This window comes from Mesoplodon mirus, assembly GCF_964341445.2.
Source record: "Mesoplodon mirus genome assembly, chromosome: 3".
Taxonomy (NCBI): Eukaryota; Metazoa; Chordata; class Mammalia; order Artiodactyla; family Ziphiidae; genus Mesoplodon; species Mesoplodon mirus.
Window position 1 is genome coordinate 135,248,584 of NC_138978.1, and position 26,839 is coordinate 135,275,422.

The window sequence follows — 26,839 nt, forward strand, 5'->3', positions numbered from 1 at the left end:
GGAAGTCCCTGGCAAACCAGGACAGCGGTCACTCTACATTGAATTGTAAAGCATCCTAAATAACCCTGCCACTGCTCCCAGATACTAGTCTGTGCCAACCAGTGGAGAAAAGGCATTCTCCATTACTACCACGGCAAATGCTGCTGTACTTGCCTTGGCTACTCCCTATCTTTTCCAGGCGTCACTCCCCTTCACCTGCTGGTGGACGCTTTGGCCAGCTGACAATGCAGATATTTTCAAACTTTAAGGTGAATAAAAATCATATGGAGGGCCTGTTATAACAGAGATCACTGAGCCCCACTAGAGTTGCTGATTCCATAGGGCTGGGATAGGGCCCTAAAACTTGAATATCTGACACATTATCAGGGGATGCTGGTAAAGCTGGTCAGGTTGTTACCGAATGCAGGTTCATGTGTCTGAAGCACAGTGAGGCCAAACAAACCTAAAGGTTGGAGTCTGGAGAAGAGAAAGGTTTATTGCAGGATCGAGCAAGGAGAGGGGTGGTCCGTGTTCCAAAACCCCTGAAATCTCCAAAGGATTTCAGCAAAGCATTTTTAAAGGCCAGGTGAGGGAGGGACATCCCAGGGCATGTGATCAGCTCGTGCACAATCCTCTGACTGGCTGATGTTGAGGCCACAAGGCAGGTAACATTATCCATCCTTAGGTGCCAGAAGGTCTGGGGGCTACATGCTCATGATCATCAAAGAGTTCATTTCTTCCATTGGGTGGTGGTTTTTAGCATCTGAAAACTCAAGAAATATGCCTGAGATACTATTATCTGAGTACTTCAGAGAGAAACTACAATAGAGGATATGGTGATGGGTCTGTCCTAGGAAGGCCCCATAGGGTACTGCTTGGTTACAAGGTGACCATACTTTGAGAACCACTGCTCTAGTGGCTTGGAATGTTAAGAAAGTAATGGAAGAATCCCTTCCCAGATCTAGATTCTAGTATCACCAGCTATTTTGGTGGGAGGAAGGGTAAGTTTTGTCCTTGCTTGGACTTCTTGTTCATTTATATCAAAGCCTATTTGAGGCAGTGCACTCGGCAGTCCTGCAGATCTGTCTTTTGCTTCAACAGTGTTTGGAATGAACAGACCCAGGGACGCTCCTTGCTCCAGCCCCCGACCACCCTCCAACCTTTCTTCCTTTTGCAACCTTTGGAATCAGACACTCAGCTATCCTCAGCCTCCAGGACAGGCCAACAGCAGTTTTTGAGCTTAGCTCCTTATCACTGATCAACCACGAGTTCCCAGGTTCGTCAGAATTATTCCACCGAGGTGGAAGCCGCCACCCACCGCCTGTTCAACATGCATCTGTGGACACTTACCTCTCTCTGAGCATCTATTTCGACAGCAACAATGGGACTCTGGACAGTATGGGCCACATTTTTCGCCAACTGGCTGAGGAGAAGTGTGAGGGCGCCCAGCGCCTCTTGAAAATGCAAAACCAGTGCTGCGGCCGCGCCCTCTTCCAGGAGGCGCGGAAGCCTTCTCAGGATGAGTGGGGTAAAACCCAGGATGCTGTGGAAGCCGCCATTCTTAGGGAGAAGAATCTGAACCAGGCACTATCGGATCTGCGCGCCCTGGGTCCTGCCCGTGCAGACTCCCAGCTCTGTGACTTCCTGGAGAGCCGCTTCCTGGAGGAGCAGGTGAAACTCATCCAGAAGATGGGCGACCACCTGACCAACCTCCGCAGGCTGGCTGGTCCGCAGGCTGTGCTGGGCGAGTATCTCTTTGAAAGGCTCACCCTCGAGCCAAACAGGAGTCTCTGAAGTCCAGCCGCGTCTGAGGAGACCCTCTGGCGTCAGAGCTTCTGCCTGAAGCCCCGCTCTGCAGCCACTAGGCAGCTTTGTAACCGCCCTGGAGCCCTCTCCCAAGCCTTGGACCAAATGGAAACAGTAACGTTTTTTGCAGAAGGAAAAAAAAGCCTATTTGAAATACAAACACAACAAAGCGAAAAAAAGAAATATATACATATATTCACGTTCTTTTAACATATGAATTGCCCCACTTTATCTGTGTGAAATAAGTTTGTTCCCATTATTGGGCTGGTTCTCAAGCTTTGCTGCTCGTTTGAATTACCTAAAGAGCTTGGAAGAAAAACATTGGTGTCTGGGTCCCAGCCCCAGAGATTTTGATTCAGTAGGTCTAGGGAGGAGCCTGGGCACGGGGAGGTCTCAGAGTTCCCCAGGTGATTCTAATGTGCAGCAACTTTGTGAACCACCTCTTGGCTTCAATGCAGCTAGTCATCAGATATTAAATCTAAGACACATGGACTACTAGTGCGTGAGCTCTGTTGCTAGGTGTATTCCATTTTCTTCCTCCTGGAAGATTCGTGCCAGGGAAAATGATTGATAGTTGTGTTACTTCTCTGAAATGGATGGAAATTTCCAATTAGCGTGAACAGGGGAGGGTGAATGGGTGAATGCAATAAGGTGTATCATTTACGTATTGCCCTATGTGTATGGCTAGAAGCTTTTGCAACTGAGGTCTGCCCTACTTTTCATGCTAATGGTAATGCTTGTCCTCCTAATGCAGCTGTAAACTTTATAAGCCCATAGGTAGACAGCATCACAAAATATTTACCCCTCCCCACTGGCCCACTCTCAAGCTTCACTCCCCTTCCCCAATACACAAATGTGCATCAATGCGCTTGAGACCAATATCAACATACTGACCTTCAATTCTTCTACTTTGCAGCTTCCCTCTTATCAGGAGATGTCAGCATTTAGTGCAAGGACAAATGCTTGCCTCTTGAGGAGTAATGTAGACAAAGCCTCCAAGAGACAAATAGCCCTCAGGGAGGGGGAAAAAGTCTTTCAAAAAGGTTGATGCCCAGAGGAGGCATTTTCAGTCATCTCAGCTTAGAGGTCAAATATCCAAAATTAAAAAGGTTAAAAAAAAAGAAGAAGAAAGCAAGGAAGAAAAGAAGGAAACAATTTTCTTATCTCATAGTAATAAGGCAGTTTTCCTTAAAAAAAAAGACTTAAGACTTAAATTCTCTTTCCTAATCAAAATGTGCTTTTCCATCTTTAGACTCTTCCTCTTATATCCTGTATTATTCATGATGTTTAATTCTTGAAATAGCACATGGCTGAAAACAGAAGCTAACCTCTTGTTCACTATGAATTAAATCTTCTTTTCCTAGGACCCGTCTACAATGTACAATTTGGGGTTGGCCAACATTATTTTCTCTGAAATACGTTACAGCATTTTGCCTTTTCAATATATAGTTATACAATACATTGTTAACACAACATATTTAATATAGTCAATATAGTAAATACAACTATAACACACATGATATGATGCCACTTTGGTGGTTTTCTTCATCCATGTAATTCTGAAATTTGACAGTATAGTTTTCATATTCTAATGAGCTGAGTATTACCTTTGCAAGGATAGAAAAATAAAATAAATTCATAATATTCTTGTGTGGTTTGCCCCTGGGGTGGATTACCCTAATGGGGGGATATTTGAGCCTTTCCCCAAGTCATTAAAAATCCTCCAGCGAGCAGCCCCTTGTCCTCTCCAGGGAGTGGGGGGAAAGGATCTTTAATCATAATAATCCTGGGGGGAGAAATCTCGGAAATAAGACATCTGCTTCTGTGCCTTGTTGTTTTGCAGAATAGCAATGATTGCCTTAGCAGCTTCTATTGCCATATGTATACAATAAGTAAATGAACAGAAAATTGAATGAACGCATAAAAGAAGGATAAACCCACCCAGCTTAACAAACCCACTCTCTCACCTGCTGTGCCCTGAAACATGAAAGAAAGAATCACGGGATCATAAGGATTAATAAAATAACAGTCTCTGTTAACAATATTGACAGGAGGTATAAGGATAATTTGTCTGATGTGGGACCAACAGCTTAACTAACTGCTTGATTCTTTTTTTTTAAGGGCAATTCATTCATTTATTGTTTAAAGATTGCAAGACAACATCTGAATTTTTGTAGCACAATTTAAATGTTTTACTTTTTTGATAAAGCAGAGTATAATAGCAAAAACAATTAGTTTCCAGTAATATCTATATCTCTATTCAGAATTAAGTCTTCCACAGACATGTAACCTGGAAACAAAAGCCTGTTACAATAAGCAAAGCTTCAACCGAGTGGCTACTTTTCAGGCCAGGGAAAGGTTCATCCCTATAGGAGGATGATGTGCTATGTAAAATGGCTGCAAGGTCACAACCTTGAGGGCGTTGGAAGTCTAGTATCCTATTCCACATTAAGTAGTTCAGGGAACTTCAAACGTCCGTTCATCTGCAACCAAGCTGGCAACCTTTAACTGCTATTTCAAGCAGGTAAGAAATAAATGAAAAGAAATCCCTACATTGATGTTCCTTGATTTACACTGTTAAATGGTTCATTAACATGTAATTCTGGCTAAGAATTACATTTGAGACTCCTTGCCCAGATTTTGGTTAACAGTACAAATCTTTCAGAAATTCATGTTTTTATTAATCAATAATTTGTCAGCTAGGATACGTTCAGGCATCAGCTGCAACTTCAAAATAGGTGCACTGCCTCAGCGCTTTGGAAAGACATAATCTAAAACACTAATAGCAGACAAAATATCTGTTACTAGACAGCATGTGTGCAGGACAGCAAGACAGAAACATATTCATATGTGCCGTGGACCAGCCTCAGAAAGAGGATTTCACCGCCCAGGGTCAGAAGGGACGGGGTAAGGAACTGAAGTAGCACCGACGAATGGGGTCAGAAGGACCAAGACAACTGATGGTTGCAAGGCAAGTTTTATTATGCTACAGTTGCAGATTATATAGACTAGAAAAGGGAAGGTTGCCAGACGGTGGTTTATATTATCTAATGACTGTCTCGGCTCAAGGTTAACTTCCCTGGGAGAAAACCCATAAACCCAGAATCATCCAAAATAACCTGCACGTGCAGGGTGGAGACAGATTGGCTTGTCTCATTTTCCATTCTTTCTGATTTCTGGGCCCTGGTGATTTATCTCCCGTGGAATGGAACAAGGAGGGGAACAAGTAGGGACAGTCCCTTCGAGCAGCGGCGGCATGCCTGGCATGTCTGTAGCCTGCTCTCAAGGCTGACTGCTTCCCACAGGTCCCCCTTTTTTATTTTTTAATTTTTGCTGCAAAATAATTCCATGAACCTTAGTGCCGAGAGTAGTATACTGTTGCATGAGGATACGAAACAGACATGAGAAGATTATTATCAATAATAGGCAAATTATGGCCAGGGTAATAAATCCTGACAACCCTCTAGTAATCCACGACTAAGGGTTTAACCACTTTAAATGATCCAGTAAAGTTTGAATTACATCTTCTGGTGAAATATCATCAAGATGTGCATTTTGTATATCCTGAATTTCAGCATTTAATTTCTTAAGATCAAGACTAATATTATCTGACCAAACACTCAGCAGATGCATTTTTACTTCTTCCCATTCCCAAACACAGTCATTGTACTTGTAAGAAATAACACAAATCCACGTATACTTTGCATGACAAGCTAAACGCATCCTCAATTTTAATGCTGCCATCTGATCTCCAATCCTCAAAATTGCGTTTTTAAATTCATCTAACTTGTTATTAATCTGTAAATCTATGTGACTTTGTAAAGATTAAGCAAGACTGGTATTTTGAGATAATTGATTAGCAAAGTGAGCATGATTAATACTCTGTGAAAGAGCAAGACGGGCAGTAGCCGCGGTAGCAGACAGAGCAGCCAAGGCAAGTAAACTTATTATTAGCCACCCAATAAAGCGTCTCCTTCTCTGCAAGGCTTTAGAGAGTTCCACCCATGCCTGTACTCCAGTATCTTCATACCAAGGTTCTCTCAGATGTACAGGCACCATAACATATATGGGTTGCCTTAGTATAAGCACAGATTGTGTTCCTGCAGAAGGGAACATACAACTGCTAAAAATACAATGAACACAGCTAATATTATATCCTCCTTTGGAAGAATTACCAATGTTAATAGAACCAATTAAAAGTGTATATGGAGGAGCAACACAAGTTATAACAGGTGTATTGGAATAAGTTAGAGCTAGTTTCCATATATCCCAGTTCTTTTGAAATGTGATAAACCTATCTATGATGGGAATAGAAGAGAGAAGAATTGACCCCTTGGTATGATCTGTAGTACACCATATTTGGTTATTATTCCAAGATGCATTGCAACATTCAAAATTGGATCCAGCAAAGTTAATGGTCATAAAAGGAGGAAATTGAGGTTTTGATTTTCTGTTAAGAATAGTAACCTTATATCCAACTATAAGTATCCCTTGTCCTCCAAGTAAATGCTTCATACAGAAATAATTTCCTGAATCTTCACCTGGAACCTTGGCTATAGTAATAGCGGAATCCCGAAGTGGTGAGGCATATGAGATTCGACCTCTAATATTAATAGCTTGCCCATTTTTATACCAAATGATGGTATCCTTAAGATCCTCTCGTCGGCTGGTAGCCAGGCCTGTAAGAGTAATGTTGGTTCCTGTAAAATGAAGGTTCATGAAAGCAAAACAGTGTAATAAATGAGTGATAACATGTTTAGTAGCTTCTCGGGTCTGTGCTGTAGCACAGAGGAAACCAGAATAAGTATCAATAGTGACATGAACAAATTGTAATTTCCCAAAAGACGGGATATGAGTAACATCTATTTGCCATAAATGACTAGGTGATAATCCACGAGGATTAACACCATAATGTGGAACAGGAAGGTGAGGTAAGCACTGTGGGCATTGCTTAACAATTTGTCGGGCGGCTTCACGAGTAAGGGAAAATTCTTTGCGTAACGTAGCCGCCGACTGATGGTGTAAAGCATGCGATTGCTGTGCTGCTTGTGAAGCAGTTTGATCATAACTTACCATGATATGAGGGTGTCCAGGACATGGACCATGAGTATCAACAGTATGAAGATAATGAATGCAATACCTTAGCCATTCTTGACAGCATGACGAACGGAAAGGAGGAGGACGGTAAATTGGGATATGTCCTGCTTTAGGGAAAAGAGATTGAGGAGGAAGAGGAACTTTAACTTTATTTTTGGGAGGCAAACGCACAGGATAAAGATCACGTGTAGATCGAGTTAAAACATCTGCAGTCGCATTAAGTTTAGACAATGGACCAGTCAAGTTAGAATGAGCACGGATATGCAGAGCTGCAACACGACCATCGTGGGAACGAATAAGCTGTTGAAGCAAACGAAAAGAGGATGATAATTCAGGGTCATTAGTATGTCCTCTGGTCGCAGTCTCCAGAAGAAATAATAAGCTGATAAGATAGTTACTATCAGAAAACAAATTAAAAGATATAGAAGGCAAATGTTTAAAAGCCATAATGACAGCATACAGTTCAACACGTTGAGCTGAAGTCAAGGAAGTTTGTTTAATGAGTTTGGTTCCGTCGTCAATGATTACAGTAGCCACTCCTGAAGAAGAACCGTCTGTAAAAACCAAAGGTACATGAGGAATAGGCTGTTGCCTAATTATAGAAGGAAAGATATAACAGTTAAGTTTGTCGAATTGGATCAATTTATCAGCAGGGTAATGGCATTCCAAGGTACCTGAAAATCCTGCAAGAGCAAGACCCCATTCATTACTATGTTGAAAAAGCCAATTTTGTTGACTAACTGAATAAGGGATAATAATTTGAGAAGGTTCTATACCCAGAAGTTGTAAGCATCTAGTTCTACCTTGCATTATTAGCTTACTACTAAGTTCAAAATAAGGGTTAATAACCTTAGAGGATGTAGTTTTCATATGAATCCATTCAATAATTCCAACAGTTTGCCATAAGATGGCAGTAGGCACATGAGGTGTTGGACAAGCAATTAAAGAAATTGGCAGGTGAGTATGCATTCGAGTTAATTGTGCAGAGCTGATAGCTCTATTAACTATTTGTAAAGCTTGAAGTGCTTCTGGAGTCATAGAGCATGAAGTAGAAGGATCTGAGTCACCTTTAAGAATATCAAACAAAGGCTCTAATTGAGCAGTAGTAAGTTTTAAGGAAGGCCTTGGCCAATTAATATCTCCAAGTAATTTTTGAAAATCCTTTAATGTTTTTAAATTATCAACTCGAATTTGCAGTTTTTGAGGCCTAATGGTAGTGTTATCAATATATTTTCCCAAATAGAAAAATGGAGATTGTCTTTGAATTTTTTCTGAGGCAATGACCAAGCCAAATGATTGTAAGGATTGTTGTAAAAATTGAAAAGCAGTCTCTAATAAAGAAATATTATCTGTGGCTAAAAGTATATCATCCATATAATGTATGAGATATAACGTTGGAAACCTTTTTCTCACAGGAGTTAAGGCCTGAGCCACATAGTTTTGGCATAATGTAGGACTATTTGCCATGCCCTGAGGCAATACTTTCCATTGAAATCTCCTCATGGGTTCCTTAAAATTTAAGGAAGGCAAGCTAAAAGCAAAATGTTTTCTATCTTCAGGAAACAAAGGAATAGTGAAAAAAACAATCTTTTAAATCTATAACTAAAAGATGATAATTGTGTGGTATGGCTGTTGGAGAGGGTAGGCCTGCTTGAGGAGCTCCCATTATTAGCATAGTTTTATTAACAGCTCTTAGATCCGGTAATAACCTATATTTTCCAGATTTTTTCTTGGTAATAAAAATAGGAGTATTCCAAGGACTATTGGAAATTTCTAAATGCCCTAATTGTTCCAGTACTAATTGTTCTGCAGCTTCTAATTTCTCCTTTGTGAGGGGCCATTGGCCCACCCATACAGGGTCATCACTCAGCCAAGTAACTGGATCAGCAGTGAGTGGAGGAGAATCCAAGGCCCCTAAGAAAAACACAAACCTTGTCTATCATTTTTTATTTTCACATCAATAGGATAGACAGTTCCTTGTTGATTTGTTCCCAGCCCTTTTGTGGGAAGAAATCCTTGATCCAACATCATATTAGAGACTTGAGAATTTGGACTATAAAGTAATACTCCCATTTCTTTTAATATATCTCGGCCCCAGAGGTTTAAAGGCAGCCTAGGCAAAACATAAGGCTGGAAGTATCCTGAATGGCCCTCACTATCTTGCCATAATAATAACTGACTACTTTGCATAGGAGAAGAACTCTGTCCTATTCCTTGAAGTTCTGTAATAGTAGGACTAACGGGCCAATGTTTATGCCAGTGAATCTGTGTCATAACAGAGACATCAGCTCCAGTGTCTAACAAACCTGAAAAAACCTTTCCATTAATGGTTCATTTCCTTTCTGGACGTTCTTTCCCTACCTTCTGAATCCAGTAGGCAGCATTAGATGATCCAAAAGCCTTTGTGTCTCTCTTTTGATGTTGTAAAATTTGTCCATGAGGTACAAAGGGCAAAAGTAGCAATTGTGCAATTTTATCCCCAGGAGAAATCATTATTATATTTTTAATAGTTTGTGCCATGATTTTTATTTCTCCTTTGTAGTCACAATCTATGACTCCTGGCATAATAGTTAAACCCTTCATGGTGACACTACTTCTTCCCAATAATAGTCCCATCAAACCCTTGGGTAAAGGTCCATAGATGCCCGTAGAGAAGGCCTGAGGACCCATTTCAGGAGTTAATACATATCGGGCAGAGGTACTGTGGTCCAGTCCTGCACTTCCTGCTGTTTCTCTGGAGAGCAAATATATGGAATGTTTTTGTTTTTGGTTAATGTCTGATTGATAGTTTGAGGAGGATACACAGACATTGCCCCTATTATCTGTTGGGGCCGGGGAAGGCCCCGGGAGGAGTTTCCCGACAGTGGTGTTCCATCCTTGTGGGCCACTGAGCGACAATCTCATGCCCAACGTTTTCCCCTATTGCATTTAGGGCATAAACCAGGGATTTTCTGACCATCTGGAGGGTTTTGAGTAGGGAAGGAAGGACCAGGGTTACAGTGAAAAGATCTACATTCTCCAGCAAAATGACCTGCCTTTCCGCATTTAAAACTAGTCTTTGTTCTCTTTGGATTGTTTTTAAACCCCACTTTAGTTAATGCTGCAGCCATAGCAGCACCCTGTATATAAGCAGGCCCAATGTCTGCACAAAGGTGAATGTAATCCTCCAATGTTCCCCGTTTTCTCCAAGGTCGAATCGCAGCCTGACATGCATTATTAGCGTTTTCAAAAGCAAGTTGCTTAACTACAATTGTACCAGTGAGTCCATCCACAATGAGCCTCCCCACCGGCTGTAACAATCTATCTACAAAATCAGCATATGGTTCATCAGGTCCCTGTCTAATTTTTGAAAGATCCTCAGTTTTGTGTGTAGAAGATAACTTCCTCCAGGCTTGTAATGCCAAATGATTTATTTGAGGATAAGCAACAAAGGGATAAGTTAATCGATCTTGTAAAGAAATATATGGTCCTTCCCCAATCAGCAGATGATAATCAACTGGAATATCATGGGTAGCATTCTTTTCTGCTTGTTCAGCAGCCCGTTCATAAAAATCAAACTTCCATATTAAATAATCTCCACCATTTAAACAAGCTCGTGCAATAGACTGCCAATCAGCAGGGGGAAGAGCTTCTCCTGTAATAGTGTCAACCATAGCAGTAGTAAAAGGAGCAGTGGGCCCATATTGAGCACAAGCAGATTTTAAATCTTTCAAAACTTTAAAAGGAAGAGCCTGATGCTCCCTAATAGCCTGTTGAGGATTATTAGGATCAGGTCTTTCCGTGACAGGACAACAGAAAATAGGATCTTCTCCTCGTTTTATTGCTGCTTGTACAGCACGTTGCAAGGGACTGAGCATTTTTACAGATGGAGAATTTTGAGGAAGACAGTCCTTACTAATCTGCAGCTTTTGCACTGACTTATCTATTATAGCCATTAGAAAATCATCCTCAGGATATTTCTCTCTTTTATGTTTAAAAGCCTCATCTGTTAAGTCAAAATATTCCTCTTCATCTGAAATATTTAAATTGATTAGCTCTTTCGGTTTAGGAAGTGGCCACACAGTAGCTGATAATACAGTCTTTTCTTCTGTCAGAGGCTTATGTTTTTCTAACTTTACATTCAAATCAACACTATCATGAGAAGAACCTAAACATATTTTTATCAGATTCCACAAACTAAATGTAACAACGGCAGTATGAGTAGGCCCTCGAGACTCATAATAAGTTTTTAAATCTTCTCCAACTTTCTGCCAGATTTCTATGTCACAGAGCCGCCATCAGGAAACCAGGGAGATACATCATGGATATGCTGCAAAAATTCAGTCAACTGTGAGGTAGAAACTTTATTACCCCGAGCTTGAAGCATCAAAAGTAAAACCGGAGCAAATAATTCATGCTCCTTTGAGCCCTTTTGCCCCATCTTATTTTACTTCTGACTGTTGCCTTATGCCTCTATTAGTTTCACTTTTACTCGTGTCCACACATATTTTGCATAAGGGTTCTCTTACCTGCACTTTCTTTCTCTTTTCATTGGCTTCACGCTTCAGGTCCCTGTTCGGGCGCCACTTGCCACGGACCAGCCTCAGAAAGAGGATTTCACCGCCCAGGGTCAGAAGGGACGGGGTAAGGAACTGAAGTAGCACCGACGAATGGGGTCAGAAGGACCAAGACAACTGATGGTTGCAAGGCAAGTTTTATTATGCTACAGTTGCAGATTATATAGACTAGAAAAGGGAAGGTTGCCAGACGGTGGTTTACATTATCTAATGACTGTCTCGGCTCAAGGTTAACTTCCCTGGGAGAAAACCCATAAACCCAGAATCATCCAAAATAACCTGCACGTGCAGGGTGGAGACAGATTGGCTTGTCTCATTTTCCATTCTTTCTGATTTCTGGGCCCTGGTGATTTATCTCCCATGGAATGGAACAAGGAGGGGAACAAGTAGGGACAGTCCCTTCGAGCAGCGGCGGCATGCCTGGCATGTCCATAGCCTGCTCTCAAGGCTGACTGCTTCCCACACATATGTTGGCTTGTTTAAGCCTCAAGCCCTCGATCCTTTGATGAAATACAATAATTTCATTCCTATGGTTTTCAATACCAAAAACTCAACCTCCAGGAGGGCTAAAGTCTAATTTGTACTCCAAACCAAGTAGCAGTGCAGTTCGCTACTACTGAGGCTGAATCCATAAAGACTTCAAGACCACGACCAGAAGACAAGTTATTATATATAATACCCTAGAAGGCCTGAAACATAATTATCATATACATAGCTGGTCCTTCAGAGCTTTTCACCTATAACATGTTTTTTGATGAAAGTTATTTAATGTACTGGAGATAACTGTGACTTACTGATCAAATATTTGAATACTTATACTTACCTGGGATTTCATTTCTGCTGAAAGAAAAAGGAAGAACAGGACTCACCTAAAAAAAAAAATCTTTAGAAATGAAAGTAAAAATCTTATCACACACTCTCACTTTTGGAAGCAGCATAGAGGGGCAGTCAACGGTAAAACACTGGTGAAATAGGTCAAAACTCTAGGCCAAAAATCCATTATTATTATCGTCAGTGACAGTACCACAACTCTGCCCTTCATAATTAATAAGCACTCCTAAGAATCTTCATTTGGCACCAGATGATGTGTTGAAGAGAAACACTCTGGGAGGTTGTGAATCACACTTGGTATTTTGTTAGCCAAGTTACAGGAGAATTTTTAAAGTGGGGGGAAGGGAAGAAGGAAACGGACCAGAAAAAGAATTGAAGCCATCATCTACAGACCAACAAAGCACTGAGAGTTCCAAACATTATGTCAGACACTAAAGTGACTGATAGAGGCTCAAGTGGTTTATAAAACCTATAAAAAGACTACACCAGCAAAGTCCCCATTTATCGGTAGAGTTCAGAAACTAAAACAAGGAATATTTTAGCTTAAAACCTTATCTCAAGAGAATCATATACACTTCACATGAATAAAAATACCTGAAACCAAACATTTTTAAAAGCTCCAATACCCAAAATATAAAGAAAAAACTTAATTCAGAAGACTCAATCAATCCGTGATAATCACAAAACGGCTGGGCAATCTCTATCTCCCTTCCACACTAACCATCCATCCCCTGGGAGACCAAGGGAGATCAGACCTTCCAGACTTACCTTCCAGACCCTCCAGACACCTGGCTGCTGCAAAATTCGATGGAAACTCCTTGTGGAACAGCAGTTTCGCATCTCTTGGGTCTCTCCCTATCGTGATCATGCAGGAAGCAAGTCTGGCTGTGCTATTTCTTATCATTGTCTGTCACCCATCTGCACCATGATATGGAAAAAGTAGTTCCCTTTCCCCCAGAAGGTTGAGGCTCAGCTACAGGGGTAATTCTCCTGGGCACACAGTCATTATTTAGGCCGACTCAGTGACTTCAACAGGCTTAATCATGTGATCAGGTTTGTTGCCAGCTGCATAATGCTCCCACATGTGTAGATAGAGCCGCTCTAGTTCCATTGTGTATTGTTTGGTGTTGAACAGAGGGCTAGATGTTCTCTGCTTCCAGACTTTGCCACGAATTTTCTTCAGGTATTCGAGATCAGTTCCCAGTTTCACAGCTATCTCTTCATATTCTTGCCTATTTTTAGCAATCAACTCAAGACAGCCTAAACAAGTGAGCTGGGAACCTGCAACTCGGGAAGCAAGAGTCTCTCCTGGCATAGTCACCATGGGGGTCCCTGCCCAAAGGACATCCATCCCTGTGGTGTGGCCATTACAGAGTGGAGTGTCCAAGCAGACATCAGCCAGCTGGCCTCTCCGAACATGTTCCTCTTTAGGAGCAACAGGGGAAAAAATGATACGGTTCGGGGGAAGGCCCATATTTTGTGTGTACTGTTGAATATTAGCTTCTCCTGCTGCTGGAAAATGCAACAGCCACAGTACACTATTGGGAAGAGTTGTATTACTGCTGTCTGCGTTGTCTTCTCCATCAGGACATTTCATCTTGACTATTTGCACATCTGATAGACTATCAAGAAATGCTTGGAGGCCGATGCCATTCAGCACAATCCGATTGTCATAAATGTGCCCATTGGACTTAAAATCGATGACGGCTTTTTTCTTCAGGTGAGGGAACATATTAGCATGATCACCAATAAAGAACGTATGGGGCATATAAGCCAGTTTCTCAGAATACTGCTCAGCAACTTCAGCAGGTGACGTTTCCTGATCAGTGATGATATAATCCATGAAAAGCATGCCACTAGTACCAGGGTACCCCATCCACATTGCCTGAATAGGAGCTGGCCTGAGAGCAAAGAGTTCATTTCGAGCACACCTGCTATAACCATTCATATTTACAAGGATGTGTATACCATCTTGATGGATGCGATCAGCTGCTTTCCCATTGCATGGAATCTGAGAAAGATCAGTGAAATGATTGGCTTCTGCCATCACCTTCGCTCGGAAGTTTGTGCCATCATGTGGGCTCAGGGCATAACAGAATATCTCAAATTTATCAGAATTGTGCATGCCTGGAATAGACTGCATAAGGTGAGAAGTAGGATGGTTCCCAAAGTCAGAACTCACGTATCCTACATGCAGTCGACCGTCACTGAACTTCAAGTCTTTTGGATGTTCATACGGTGGTTTATGAAGGGCACTTATATTAGCCAAGCAGAGGTTCCCATGCCTCTCAGCAATAGCCTTTCTGAAGCCATGAGGAAGAGGATAGAGCATACTATGATGAGGCTGCACAGAAGGCAACCTATTCTTCTCCAACTGGTCAGCCACAATGCTGACCAACTTCTTCATTCGCTCATCATAGTCTGTCCAATCACAGACAACCTGCAGGCAATGAGCCAAATTACAATAAGCGTCAGGAAAATCAGGTTGAAGCTTCAGAACAGTGCGATAAGAAGCAATTGCTTCTGGAATATTCCCTGAATCCTGGTGAATGGAAGCCAGATTGCTGTGGGCATCCGCAAATGCAGGGTTGATCTGAACGGCACGAGTATAACACTGCAAGGCTCCCTGAACATCCTGCATCTCCCATAGAGTGTTTCCCATATTACAGTACTCATCAGCAAAGGTAGGACTGATCCGAATAGCCTCCTTATAATGCATCAGAGCTTCGTGCAGTTTTCCCTGCTGCTTCAATACACTTGCTAAATTTGAATGGGCATCAGCAAAGTCTGGGCAGAGCTCTAATGCTTTACGATACAAGCGAGCTGCCTCTTCACTGTTTCCCTGTTCTCCTTTGATATTGGCTAGGTTATTCAGAGAGTCTGCATGGGTGGGACACAGCCGGAGAGCTGTATGATAACAATCTTCTGCTCCAGCAACACTGCCCTTCTCTTTGAGAGCGTTGGCTAGGTTGCAGTAAGCATCAGGGAAATGTGGTTGCAATTCAATAGCTCGCCTGTAGGTGTCTATTGCCAGATCCATCAGGCCTTGCTCGTAGTATACACAAGCCAGGTTGCCATGTACCACTGCATGATTTGGACTCAAGCTTAGGGCACGAAGGTAAGCTGCCACAGCTCTGTCAAAAATCCGTGCCTCATTGAAGACATTTCCTAAATTGATATAAGCATCCAGAAAATTGGGGTCAAGGGTGACAGCCTTTTCAAAGTGATGAATTGCAAGCCAAATCTCCCCTTGTGCATTGAAAACACAGCCAAGATTACTCCAAGCTACTGCAAAGTTCGGTTGCATCTCAATTGCTTTCAAATAACATGCCTTGGCTTCTTCTAAGCCACCCAGGGCTTTGAGCAGGTTCCCCAGGTCACTGCGAACACAGTACAAAGAAGGACTGTACTGAAGAGCAGAGACATAAGCTTGTACTGCCCCTTCCATGTCACCTGCTGCTACCAAAGTGGCTGCCAGGTTAATATAACCATCGATGAAATCTGGTTTGAGATGCAATGCATGCCGGTAATGCTCAGTTGCTTCCTGCAACTGCCCTCTTTCCTTGTACACATTCCCCAAATTCGAATAGGCTTCTGCCAGAAGAGGGTTCTGTTTAATTGCCAGAGTACTAAAGTGGGCAGATCTGTCCAGCCTTCGACACTGGAAGTGTATAGATGAAAGTAATAAAAGTACACCAGTATTGCCTGGCTCTTGTCTCCAGAGCTGCATGCAGTGTCTCTCAGATGTCTCAAAATCTCCTGCCTGATATTCTCGATGTGCCAGCTCAGCTAACCCTTGGAAGGAAAGCATACGTTTCGTTGGTTCTGTGCTGTCGGCCACGTTGCCCACGGAAGACGCCATCTGGAGCTTCTGGAGAGAGTGAAAAAAGGGGGTAATGGAGTCCCGCTGCCGCCACTACTGGCAAGAATGTTTCTAATGGTAGCAAACACGAGCGCAGCAGCCGTACCACTGCTTTGGCACGCGTAAGCGGCGGCAACAGTTACAGGCACCGAACCTTAGGAACTATGGTTGGCCATCTACCTCTCATGCTCTTGAAATCTTAATTCTTAACCCTGCCCTCTTCCACCATTTTTCTCCTAATCAGGGAATAAAAATTACCTATCCATTTGCCTTAGAAGAAATCAAAAGTCAGTAGGCCAAACACTTTTTAAAATATTGTTTTCTGTCCAGTTGGAAATGAAATACATGATTGACTTTTCTTCATCATTCATATAGTCAACGTGGAAAACATTAGGGCCGTGAATTTCAATACAGTAAGATGAGAAAATTTTAAATTGGCCTTCCCAAACCACTAATAAGTAACCGATGTTGTATAGAATGCTAAAATCTTAGAGACTGAGTTTGATATTTTAAAAGTTCTGCAAACATTAGCTAATTTCTCCTCATCAAACTTCTCATGCCTCAAACCTGAGTATTACTTTTTAAAAGATAAATTTATTTATTTTTATTTATTTATTTTTATCTTGGTTGCGTTGGGTCTTCAGTGCTGCGTGAAGGCTTTCTCTAGTTGCGGTGAGCGGGGGCTACTCCTTGTTGCGGTGCCCGGGCTTCTCATCACAGTAGCTACTATTGTTGTTCCACAACTCTATGGGTTCCTTTTGAGGTCCTACGAAGAACCCTAGAAATTAGTTCATGTAATTATAGGTTTTTGCAAAATTGTCAAAAGTGAGATATTTTAATTTCCATCAGGTAAGTCCAGCGTCTATTTCTTTGTCAATTTTCCTTCTATCATATTCTGCTATGTTGGATCATATTGGATTGGTCACAGGCTTTTTTGAAATCTGGATAAGGAGATGTTTTAAGTGAGGCTATTATGTGATTTTCAGACACCACCATATGTAATTGACTATATAATATCCCATTACAGGAATAACTTTCAGTACTCTTACTGACTACTCTACTGACTTAACTAGCACAAGACACAGAAGCATAAGGACAAAAACCACCTTACAATATAGCCATGTCTTGCACTTCACAGCTCTCAAAGCATGTGCGTGTGAAGAAGAAAAAAGAACTGAAAAGTATAAAACCAGAAGTTATTCTGTGGAAAATTATTTCAATCATCAGGCATGTGAAAGATAAGTCAAAGATTCAGTTTTCTTCAATGCTTAGTCAAAACGGAAATTTCCTTCTGTCAAGAATATACTCCAGGGCTTCCCTGGTGGTGTAGTGGTTGAGAGTCTGCCTGCCGATGCAGGGGACATGGGTTCGTGCCCCAGTCTGGGAAGATCCCAAATGCCACGTAGCGGCTAGGCCCGTGAGCCATGGCCACTGAGCCTGCATGTCCGGAGCCTTTGCCCCACAACGGGGAGAGGCCACAACAGTGAGAGGCCAGCATACTGCAAAAAAAAAAAAAACCCCAATATACTCCAGGGGCTTCCCTGATGGCACAGTGGTTAGGAAGCCACCTGCCAATGCAGGGGACACGGGTTCGAGCCCTGGTCCGGGAAGATCCCACATGGTGCAGAGCAACTAAGACCGTGTGCCACGACTATAGAGCCTTTGCTCTAGAGCCCGTGAGCCACAACTACTGAGCCTGCGAGCCACAACTACTGAAGCTTGTGTGCCTAGAGCCTGTGCTTTGCAACAAGAGAAGCCACCGCAATAAGAAGGCTGCACACCGCAACAAAGAGTATCCCCCGGTCGCTGCAACTAGAGAAAGCCTGCGCACAGCAACGAAGACACAACACAGTCAAAAATAAATAAAGAAAGAAATAAAAGAATATACCCCATCAATAATGTGTGTAATGGAATGGTGTCAATGAGTATTTTATCAGAATTCCTGTAATGCACAAACCTATAGCAGTACTGAAATCAGTAATGCATTTATAATAGTAAATACTTATGAGGAAGTAATCCATAGAGGTTTTCTCAAAGTTAACATTGAACATTAATGCGACATTATCAATAATAAATTGTGACGCTGAAATAAACTTTTCTAAACTATTAATAACTAAAAGCAAACTCTAATCAACCATGTGAAAAGAAATCTATGTCTATAAACTACAAAGTTTATTTCTTAAAATTTTATTTCTAAAACACATAAACTGTCATATGAGGAGGCAGTTAAAGAATATATAGCTACAAGAGTGGGGAAAAAGTTTTATAGAGACACATCTGGCAGTAGTTAATTTTCAAATGTCATTTTTCTAGATTTTGTGACACCTATAGTATTGATATTTGAAAGCATTTAAAAAATTGTACTTTGAAGATTTGCTACTTCCAGGTAGAGTAAAATATTTTGAAGCAAAACAACATTTCCACTGAGAAAAATTTAAAAAGCCAAATAAAATAGTCAGCATTCAATCAAAAAGTTCTAGACATACCAAGAGATAGAATCATATGACTAAAATTCTAAGAAAAGAACAGATAATACACAAATATTTATATAAGATATTGTGTATATTTATCAGGAAAAGTCTTTATCAAGAAAAGACTTTAAAATCATCAGAATTAATATTACATTTTATTTATTTGTATATTTTATTTATATATAGATATTTATATATTTATATAAAGAACTTAAAGATAAAGCCCTAGTTAAGGCAGTGACAAAAGCAGTAGCAGTGGCAGTGAAAAGAAATGGTTATATTCAAGGATATTTTGTCAGTAAAAGTCCAAGATCAAATGTCTGACTGCATACATGGGATGGATAGACGGAGTGGGAAAAATCAAAATTAACTATAGAGGTTCTAGTGAAGATGGGGTTGCCATCACCCAACCCAAGGGGTTGCGATCATCCCCAAGGTCTAGGAGACTGAAAGGGAAGGTCATGGTCGAGGAAAAGTTAATTGCTGGGAAAATAACACTCCCAGTCTCTCCATCTCCTTATACTAGTTTTTTTTTAAACATCTTTATTGGAGTATAATTGCTTTACAATGGTGTGTTAGTTTCCACTTTAAAACAAAGTAAATCAGTTATACATATACATATGTCCCCATATCTCTTCCCTCTTGCATCTCCCTCCCTCCCACCCTCCCTATGTCACCCCTCTAGGTGGTCACAAAGCACAGAGCTGATCTTCCTGGGCTATGTGGCTGCTTCCCACTAGCTATCTATTCCTTATACCAGTTTTGTTTTTCTGCTCATATATGTAGCAGCATTTCATTCAAGGGGAAAGTCATTGATCTGACTGGTCAAATTAAACACCATAGTTCAAGGCACATTTACAGTGGTTAGTTCCTCCACAATTTAGAAAGTAACGTTCACAGTTTCCCTCTTCCTACACTGTGGAACACATTGGCCATTCCTCCAAAGTTTCCACTCCATAGAGTGGACCAGAGATGACGTTAGCCCAGAACTGAGAGCTTGGCATGAGATGGTGTCAACCCCACCTAGAGCTCTGGCATAAGTTATGACCCAACCCAGCTCTACAGAGAGTTCTGCATGGAATCTTGTCTCAGCCATAATAATGTGATTCTGTTTTTCATTTGGTTTTCTTCTTTGCTTAACTTTCCCTGGCCACTCTGACAAACAAAATTTCAGGCAATCCTGGGCCACTCACTAACTTTATTCCATCTAATGTTATCCAGATTCCCAAGAAAATGACTAACTATAAAGGGGGAAATTTGGAACATGGTGAGTTTTAGGTGCCTGAAATATACAGGTAACTGAATCCAGTTAAGTAGCAAATTATTTGGATCTCAAATATGCCAGTAGAAGAGCAGACTAAGCTCAATTTAATGTACTCTTACTGGAGACACATGTAAATTCTGGGTCAGTTTTGAAAATGTTAAAAGCACATAGCTGAGATTAAAAGAAAGAAAGGAACACCTGCATGTTTCAGAAAGTAACAGAGAAATTAAATCCAGAGAAATAAGAGCAGACTGATGTGTATGGGTTCCGTTCCTTAGTATAGGCCTTATGTACATAGGGGCTGGAGCTAGAAATCTAACATTACCTTGAGGCCAGGAATTTAGACTCAGGATGGAACAATATGGAGAAGTTAGTACAGATATCCTACAGAACTTTCATGAGGAACTGCTTAGTCCATTAAGAGGGCCAAGGGAGGTGGTGAGGAAGATTGATATTTCTTGAAATCCTTCAGGTACAGAAAACATCAACACCTCTGAAAAGTAGGCCTGTCCTTCCCAGAGTTGTGATGGCCAGGTTGTCACTAACCTGTAAGGCCCTGTATGAATCAGAAACTGCAAGGAGAGTAATTCAAAGAAAACCAGATGCAGGATGGGTGTGGCAATAAATCCTAGGACCCTATCAGAAACAAAATTAAAACCACTCTAGAGGGAAATTTTAACAAACCAGGGCAGAGAGTATCCTAACCAGAACAAAATAATAATTCTGAGGAAGTTACTTTACTTATTTAAGTAAGATTCAATGCATTCCCATGGCCAGGCCCTTTTGAAGAATTCTAAAACATATACAAACAATTCATTTACATCTTATATATCCCACCATCCAGAGCAAAATTCACTTAAGAACTGTACTGGTGGAAATTGGGCAGCACTATGGAGAAAATAAAATGTGTTTACCATCAAAAAACATGAAGGTAAGAAAGATAATGTCTAATTTTTTAATTATCTTGTGGTTTCTTGAAATCTTTTGGAAACCCAAACTAGAGAAACCTAGGAGGAAATGAAGATTTAAATATTTAGAGATTTATCAACTCATCTATAAAAGCTTTATTAATCTCTTCTTTTAATAACATTCCTGAGAGGTATAAATGTGTCCAGTGATAGGGTTGAATAAGCCTGAGAGAATTTCAATTGTTTACTATTCTTGGTCAGCTCTTAAGACCTTTCAGGAGCATTTTGATTTTCATGGCCTCATCCAACAAAAGCAGGATATTTTACAGAAAGTCCTGGGCCACTTTTCGGCTTGCTTTTGTGTTTATGCTTTTGGTTTTTTCACATCAGGCGGTACATTAGGCTACCTATTGCATACTCCCTCATTCATGCATGCATTCATTCAAACAATATTGACTGAGTTGAGACATTTAATTAACACTCAATAAATGATGTTTAGATGAATGAATGCGCTTTCTATCAAAGTAAGTGTAAGTACTGAGAAAAATTACAGAATATATGATCCCAGCCCCACAAAAGCTTATAACTGTGTTGAGGATATAACATATGCGGATGAAATAACTAATATATCATATTGGACAGTGTCTAAGTTCAAAAATGAGTTTTTATAAATAATCAGAGCCTAAGGAGCACAAAGAAGGGACAGTTCATTATGGGTTGAATCTATCAATAAATGTACATTTCAGATGAGGTTTGAGATTGACCTCAAAGAAGAGGACTTAGATATATGAACAGAGAACAAAAAAGGCATGGTGATAGCATGTGCATAGATAGTGTGGCCAATATTTATATTCTTCATTAAAGATAGTCAGAGATAACCCAAATGTAACTGTTTCTATGGGTCCATTCTCAGTATCCAAAGAAAATGGCAAACCCTATCTTAGTAAAACTAATGAAAAACACAGTCTTTAACAAAGAGATTGTGAAGGAAAGGGGGAGAGAAAGGCTTGCATCCCACACCACACAACAAAACTTATTGAATTATTTGTTTATCTCCCTCTGAAAATTTCCTCTCCCTCTCTCTGTACGCGTCTCTTCTCCCACATCTGGCCACACTCTACCAGCCATCTTTCCAGATCTTTCCAGAACTCTCCATCCTAGTTTCATTAGGCCACAATTTAAACATCTCACAGGTCTCCAGGATGCATCCCCATCACTTATTCCACAAAGACAAACAAAGGACACTTCTCAGGATCATGTTTCTTTGAAGGAAGAGGTCATGAGGAGTGATTATACATAATATAAGGTGGAGAGCAGTGACTTAAAATACCATTTTTCACCTTAGAATGTGAATACAGGGAACTTTGGGAAACTAGAAAATCTAGAAAGGATTCACTGATAATTATTTATGTTCAATGAATAATATAAAATGTAATAATATGGCTAAACTCTGACAGATTCACTTTTTCAAAAGTTGCTTTCACACACCTTCACTATTGGGATGTTTGATAAACACACCTTTCCTTTCCTTCTTTACTTTCTTCTTTCTTTGCAGATACTGGCACCAAACTTTCAAACAATAACAACCTTCCCATAAGTCCCTTGCCAGGCAAGATTAAAGTATAACAATCCAAACAAAGTTTTGAAGAAGATAACTGCTTGAAAGCACAGGAAAAGAGCTGGGTTTCTCTTATTCAACAGTCACATAATGAGTAATGTGCGAATTGGTTTCAAAAGTCTCTCTGCATGAGGGGCTAAGGTTAAGATTAGAACTTCTGAGGCCAGAAGAGCAAAATGACTACAACAATCCACATATTTTCAAGAGCTGCCCTTTGGATGTGAGGCATTGATTTTTCCCACTATTTTTTCAGCAACCCAACTGGTGTCTTTATTAAACGACATAGGAGAATACAGTGTGGCCAAGAAGGTTTAGATTTCCTTAGCCCCAAGTCAGATATTCTCCAGTGACTGTCCACTCAAATGAAAAAGAGAGATTTACAAGAGGAAACTGGATACAACTGAGTGTACTTTAATTTTACCTGAATTATTTGTTTTGTTTTCAATTCTCCGCTGAAGTGCCTACATTAATATATTTTTAAGAACATTTCCTTAAGTTGAAGTATTCATTCAGTATATTCATTTACTATAATTTAGAAAAGCCAAACGATTTAGGCAAATTCATTTCTATATTGCCACAACAGTGTATTGTATTGTATTAATGACACCTGGCAGTTCTTTACGCAGATACTAACTCAATTAGAAGGCAGAACAAGGATACCTACCCATTCAGGGAAGGAAAGGTCACTTAGCCTCTGTAGCTCTCTTAGGTCTCTTATCATCACAGTAACAAATTGAAGACTAAAAACCATATGATCATCTCAATAGATGAAGAAAAAGCTTTTGAAAAAAATTCAATATCCATTCATGGTAAACACTCTCCAGAAAGTGGGCATAGAGGGAACATACCTCAACATAATAAAGGCCATATACGACAAGCTCATAGCTAACATACTCAATGGTGAAAAGCTGAAAGCATTTCCCCTAAGTTCACGAACAAGACAAGGATGCCCACTCTCACCACTTTTATTGAAGGTGCTTTTGGAAGTCCTAGCCACAGCAATCAGACAAGAAAAGTCAATAAATAAAAGGACTCCAAAATGGAAAGGAAAAAGTAAAACTGTCACTGTTTGCAGATGGCATGATACATAGAAAATCTGAAAGACACCATCCAAAAATTATTAGAGCTCAAAAATGAACTTGGTAAATTTGCAGGATACAAAATTTATATCTAGAAATCTACTGTATTTCTATACACTAACAGTGAACTATCAGAAAGAGAAATTAAGGAAACAATCCCATTTACAATCACGTAAAAAAGAATAAAATACAGAAGAATAAATCTGCCTAAGGAGGTAAAAGACCTGTACCCAGGGAACTATATGACACTGATACAAGAAATTAAAGATGACACAAACAGCTGGAAAGATATACCATGGTCACGGATTGGAAGAATTAATATTGTTAAAGTGACCATCATACCCAAGGAAATCGACGGATTCAATGCAGTCTGTATCAACATATCAAGGGCATTTTCCACAGACCTAGAACAAATAATTTTAAAGTTTGTATGGAAACACAAAAGATCCTGAATAGTTAAAACAGTCTTGAGAAAGAAGAACACAACTGGAGGAATCACGCTCCCTGGCTTCAGACTGTGCTACAAATCTACAGTAATCAAAACAGTATGGTACTGGCACAAAAACATCGATCACTGGAACAGAATAGAGAGCCCAGAAAGAAACCCATGCACTTATGGTCAATGAATCTATGACAAAGGAGGCCAGAATATGCAGTGGAGAAGTGTCTGGGCTTCCTTAGGGATGGTTTCATCAATTAATTTGTTTTCTTAAATGGACCATACTTTTCCATGTCTTTGTATACCTTGTGATTTTTTTGGTTGAAAATTTGTCTTTCAAATATTATAATGTGGTATCTATGGAAATCAGATTCTCCCACTTTCCCAGGGTTTCCTGGGCTTTTGATTGTTGGAGGCTGTAGTAGTCTGTTTGTTTAGGGACCTTTCCAAACAATTTTTGCAATGACTGTTTTCCTTATCGTATGTACGCACTGAAGTCTCTGTTCCTTTAGTTCATGTTTAGCTAATGTTTTGACAGAGATTTCCTTGAATTCCTGCACCTAAAACAAACAAAAATAAATACACACAAGCACATCCACATGCACACTCAAAACCACACACCCCTGCCCATTGTGCAGACTGCTGGATCACTCCTTCAACATTTAGCTGACCTGCATTGAGTTCAGGGCTCAGCCCATGGTAAAAGCTTAGAGACTCCTCTGGTGTTTTCAGAACATGCATCTTATCTCGAGTATGCGTGTGGCTTTCCTAATTTCTCTGGACACATGTGTACTTCTTGTAGGTTCTAATTTCCCAAAGAATCTCCCCCAACTTTGTCTCCTGCATCTTCTGTGGTCTATTGTATTTCAATGCACAGTCTTCTGCCCCAGCCATCTGTGCTTTGTTAGTTCACCTTGCACTTTTTTTGAGCATTGACCACTGCTTTTCCAGACTGTGTTCCAAGTTAGCTAAGACAGAGATAAGCATCTTGTGTCAGTCCTTCAGGTAGCTCCCAGACAGGTTAGAACAGATACACATAATAATCTGAGAGTACGGTCTCTTCTGCTCCCTCCTGAAGCAGGATTGAGGGTCCCATACTAGGAATGGTCTGCTGTTACTTTAAGACTATCACTGCATTAAGACTCCACCACTTTAACACCATCACTACACTAACAGTGGATGGGGCAAGGGCAAGTAAAAATGCCACAAAGCTTTCCTGCCATTTTCAAATTGCCTCTTCCCTGGTTCAGTATGTGTTTGGTTGCTATAAATCTTTGGCTGATTTCAGGACTAAGAGAAACTCAAAGAACCCCACAGCAAAAACCAGTATAATCAAACTCTCAGAAGCCAAACGACACAGAAAGAATCTTTTCTCCCAAAGGAGAAAGAAAAAAGAAATTTGTTACAAAGCAGGGATCCTCAAAAAGATTAGAGCTAAGTTCCTATATGAAACCATGGAAGCAAGAGGCCAGACATATTTAAAGTGCTGAAAGAAAAAAAATTGTCCACCAAGAATTCTATATTTGGCCAAACTGGTTTCAAAATGTAGGGAGAAATTAACGCATTCCCAGATGAACAAAGGCTGAGGGCATTTATTTTACAACTTCCTACCACTGCCCTATGAGAAATGCTAAATTGAACCTTCAGGTTGAAATGAAAGGACACTAGACAGCATCTCGAAGCTGTAGAAAGAAATAGAAATCTCCAGTAAAGATAAATACATGGGCAAATACTAAAGCCAGTATTGTGTTATTGGCTTGTAGCTCTACTTTTTATTTCTTACATGATTGAAAAAACAAACGTATAAAATAATCATAAATCCATGTTATTGGGCTCACAAAGTAAAAAGGTGTAATTTGTGACAATAATAATGTAAAGAGGAGGAACGGAACTGTAGAGGAACAGAGTTTCTGTGTGCTACTGAAGTTGGTTTCAATTGAAATTATATTGCTTTAACTTTAGAATGGTAAATGTCATCTTCTTGATAACCACAAAGAAAATATCAATAGACCATATGCAAAAAGAAATGAAAAGGGAATCAAGAGTTCACCACAAGAAAATCGGCTAAGCACAGAAGTCAGTAATGGAGTAAATGAGGGGCAAAAAATGCATAAGACATACAGAAAACAAGCAGGAAATAGACAGAATTAAGTTCTTCCTCATCAGTAATTTTTGAAAAAGTAAGTGGATTAAGCTCTCCAATGAAAAGATAAACATTGGCAGAATGGACTTTAAAAACAACCATAATCCAACTATATGCTGTCCGCAAAAATCTCACTTGATTTCAAAAGACACAAGTTGCTTGAAAGTTAAAGCATAGAATAAAATATCCCATGCAAATAGTAACAAAAAAGAAGGAAAGAGAGACAGAAAAAGAAAGGAAGGAAGGAAGGAAGGAAGATAGATCTGGGATGGCTATGTTACTATCACACAAAATAAACTTTAAATCAAAAACTATCACAAGAGGAAAAGGAGGCCACTATATGTTGATAACAAGTTCAATCTATCAAGAAGATAGAACACCTATAAACATATATGTACCAAACAACCCCCAAATATGTGAAGCAAACATTGACAGAATTGAAGGAAGAAATAGATAGTTCTAAAATAATAGTTGGAGATCAATACCTTGCTTTCAATAGTGGAAAACATATCTAGACAGAAGATCAGTAGAGAGGTAGGGGGACTGAATAACACATTTAACCAACTAAACCTAACAGCCGTATATAGATCACTCCACTCAACAACAGCAGGATACACATTTTTCTCAAGTACACATGGAACACTCTCTGGGAAAGACCATATGTTAGGCCACAATACAAGTACCAATACATTTTTAAGAAATTGAAATCATACAAAGTATCCTCTTTAGCCACAGTGAAATGAAGGTAGAAATCAATAACAGAATCATTGATAGCCATTTCCCATC

At 40.2% G+C, this 26,839-nt stretch overlaps 1 protein-coding gene and 2 pseudogenes across 4 annotated transcripts in view; 1 reads left to right on the forward strand and 2 right to left on the reverse strand.

Annotated features, from left to right (window-relative positions):
• LOC309799856 (ferritin light chain-like) overlaps positions 1 to 2,816 on the forward strand; it is a 99,141-nt gene extending 96,325 nt beyond the window's left edge. For both annotated transcript variants that reach the window (XM_082613470.1, XM_082613471.1), the window contains one exon: positions 1,081 to 2,816. In XM_082613470.1, coding sequence (XP_082469596.1) covers positions 1,378 to 1,773 — 396 coding nt within the window. In that variant the 5' untranslated portion in view covers positions 1,081 to 1,377 and the 3' untranslated portion in view covers positions 1,774 to 2,816. The remainder of the gene's footprint in view (positions 1 to 1,080) is intronic.
• The window catches only part of LOC309799247 (centrosomal protein of 78 kDa-like), a 780,309-nt pseudogene that overhangs the window by 203,362 nt on the left and 550,108 nt on the right, over positions 1 to 26,839 (reverse strand). The gene's annotated exons all lie outside the window — the stretch shown is intronic.
• Positions 1 to 26,839, reverse strand: part of LOC309800867 (centrosomal protein of 78 kDa-like) — a 720,575-nt pseudogene that overhangs the window by 180,649 nt on the left and 513,087 nt on the right. The window lies entirely within an intron of this gene.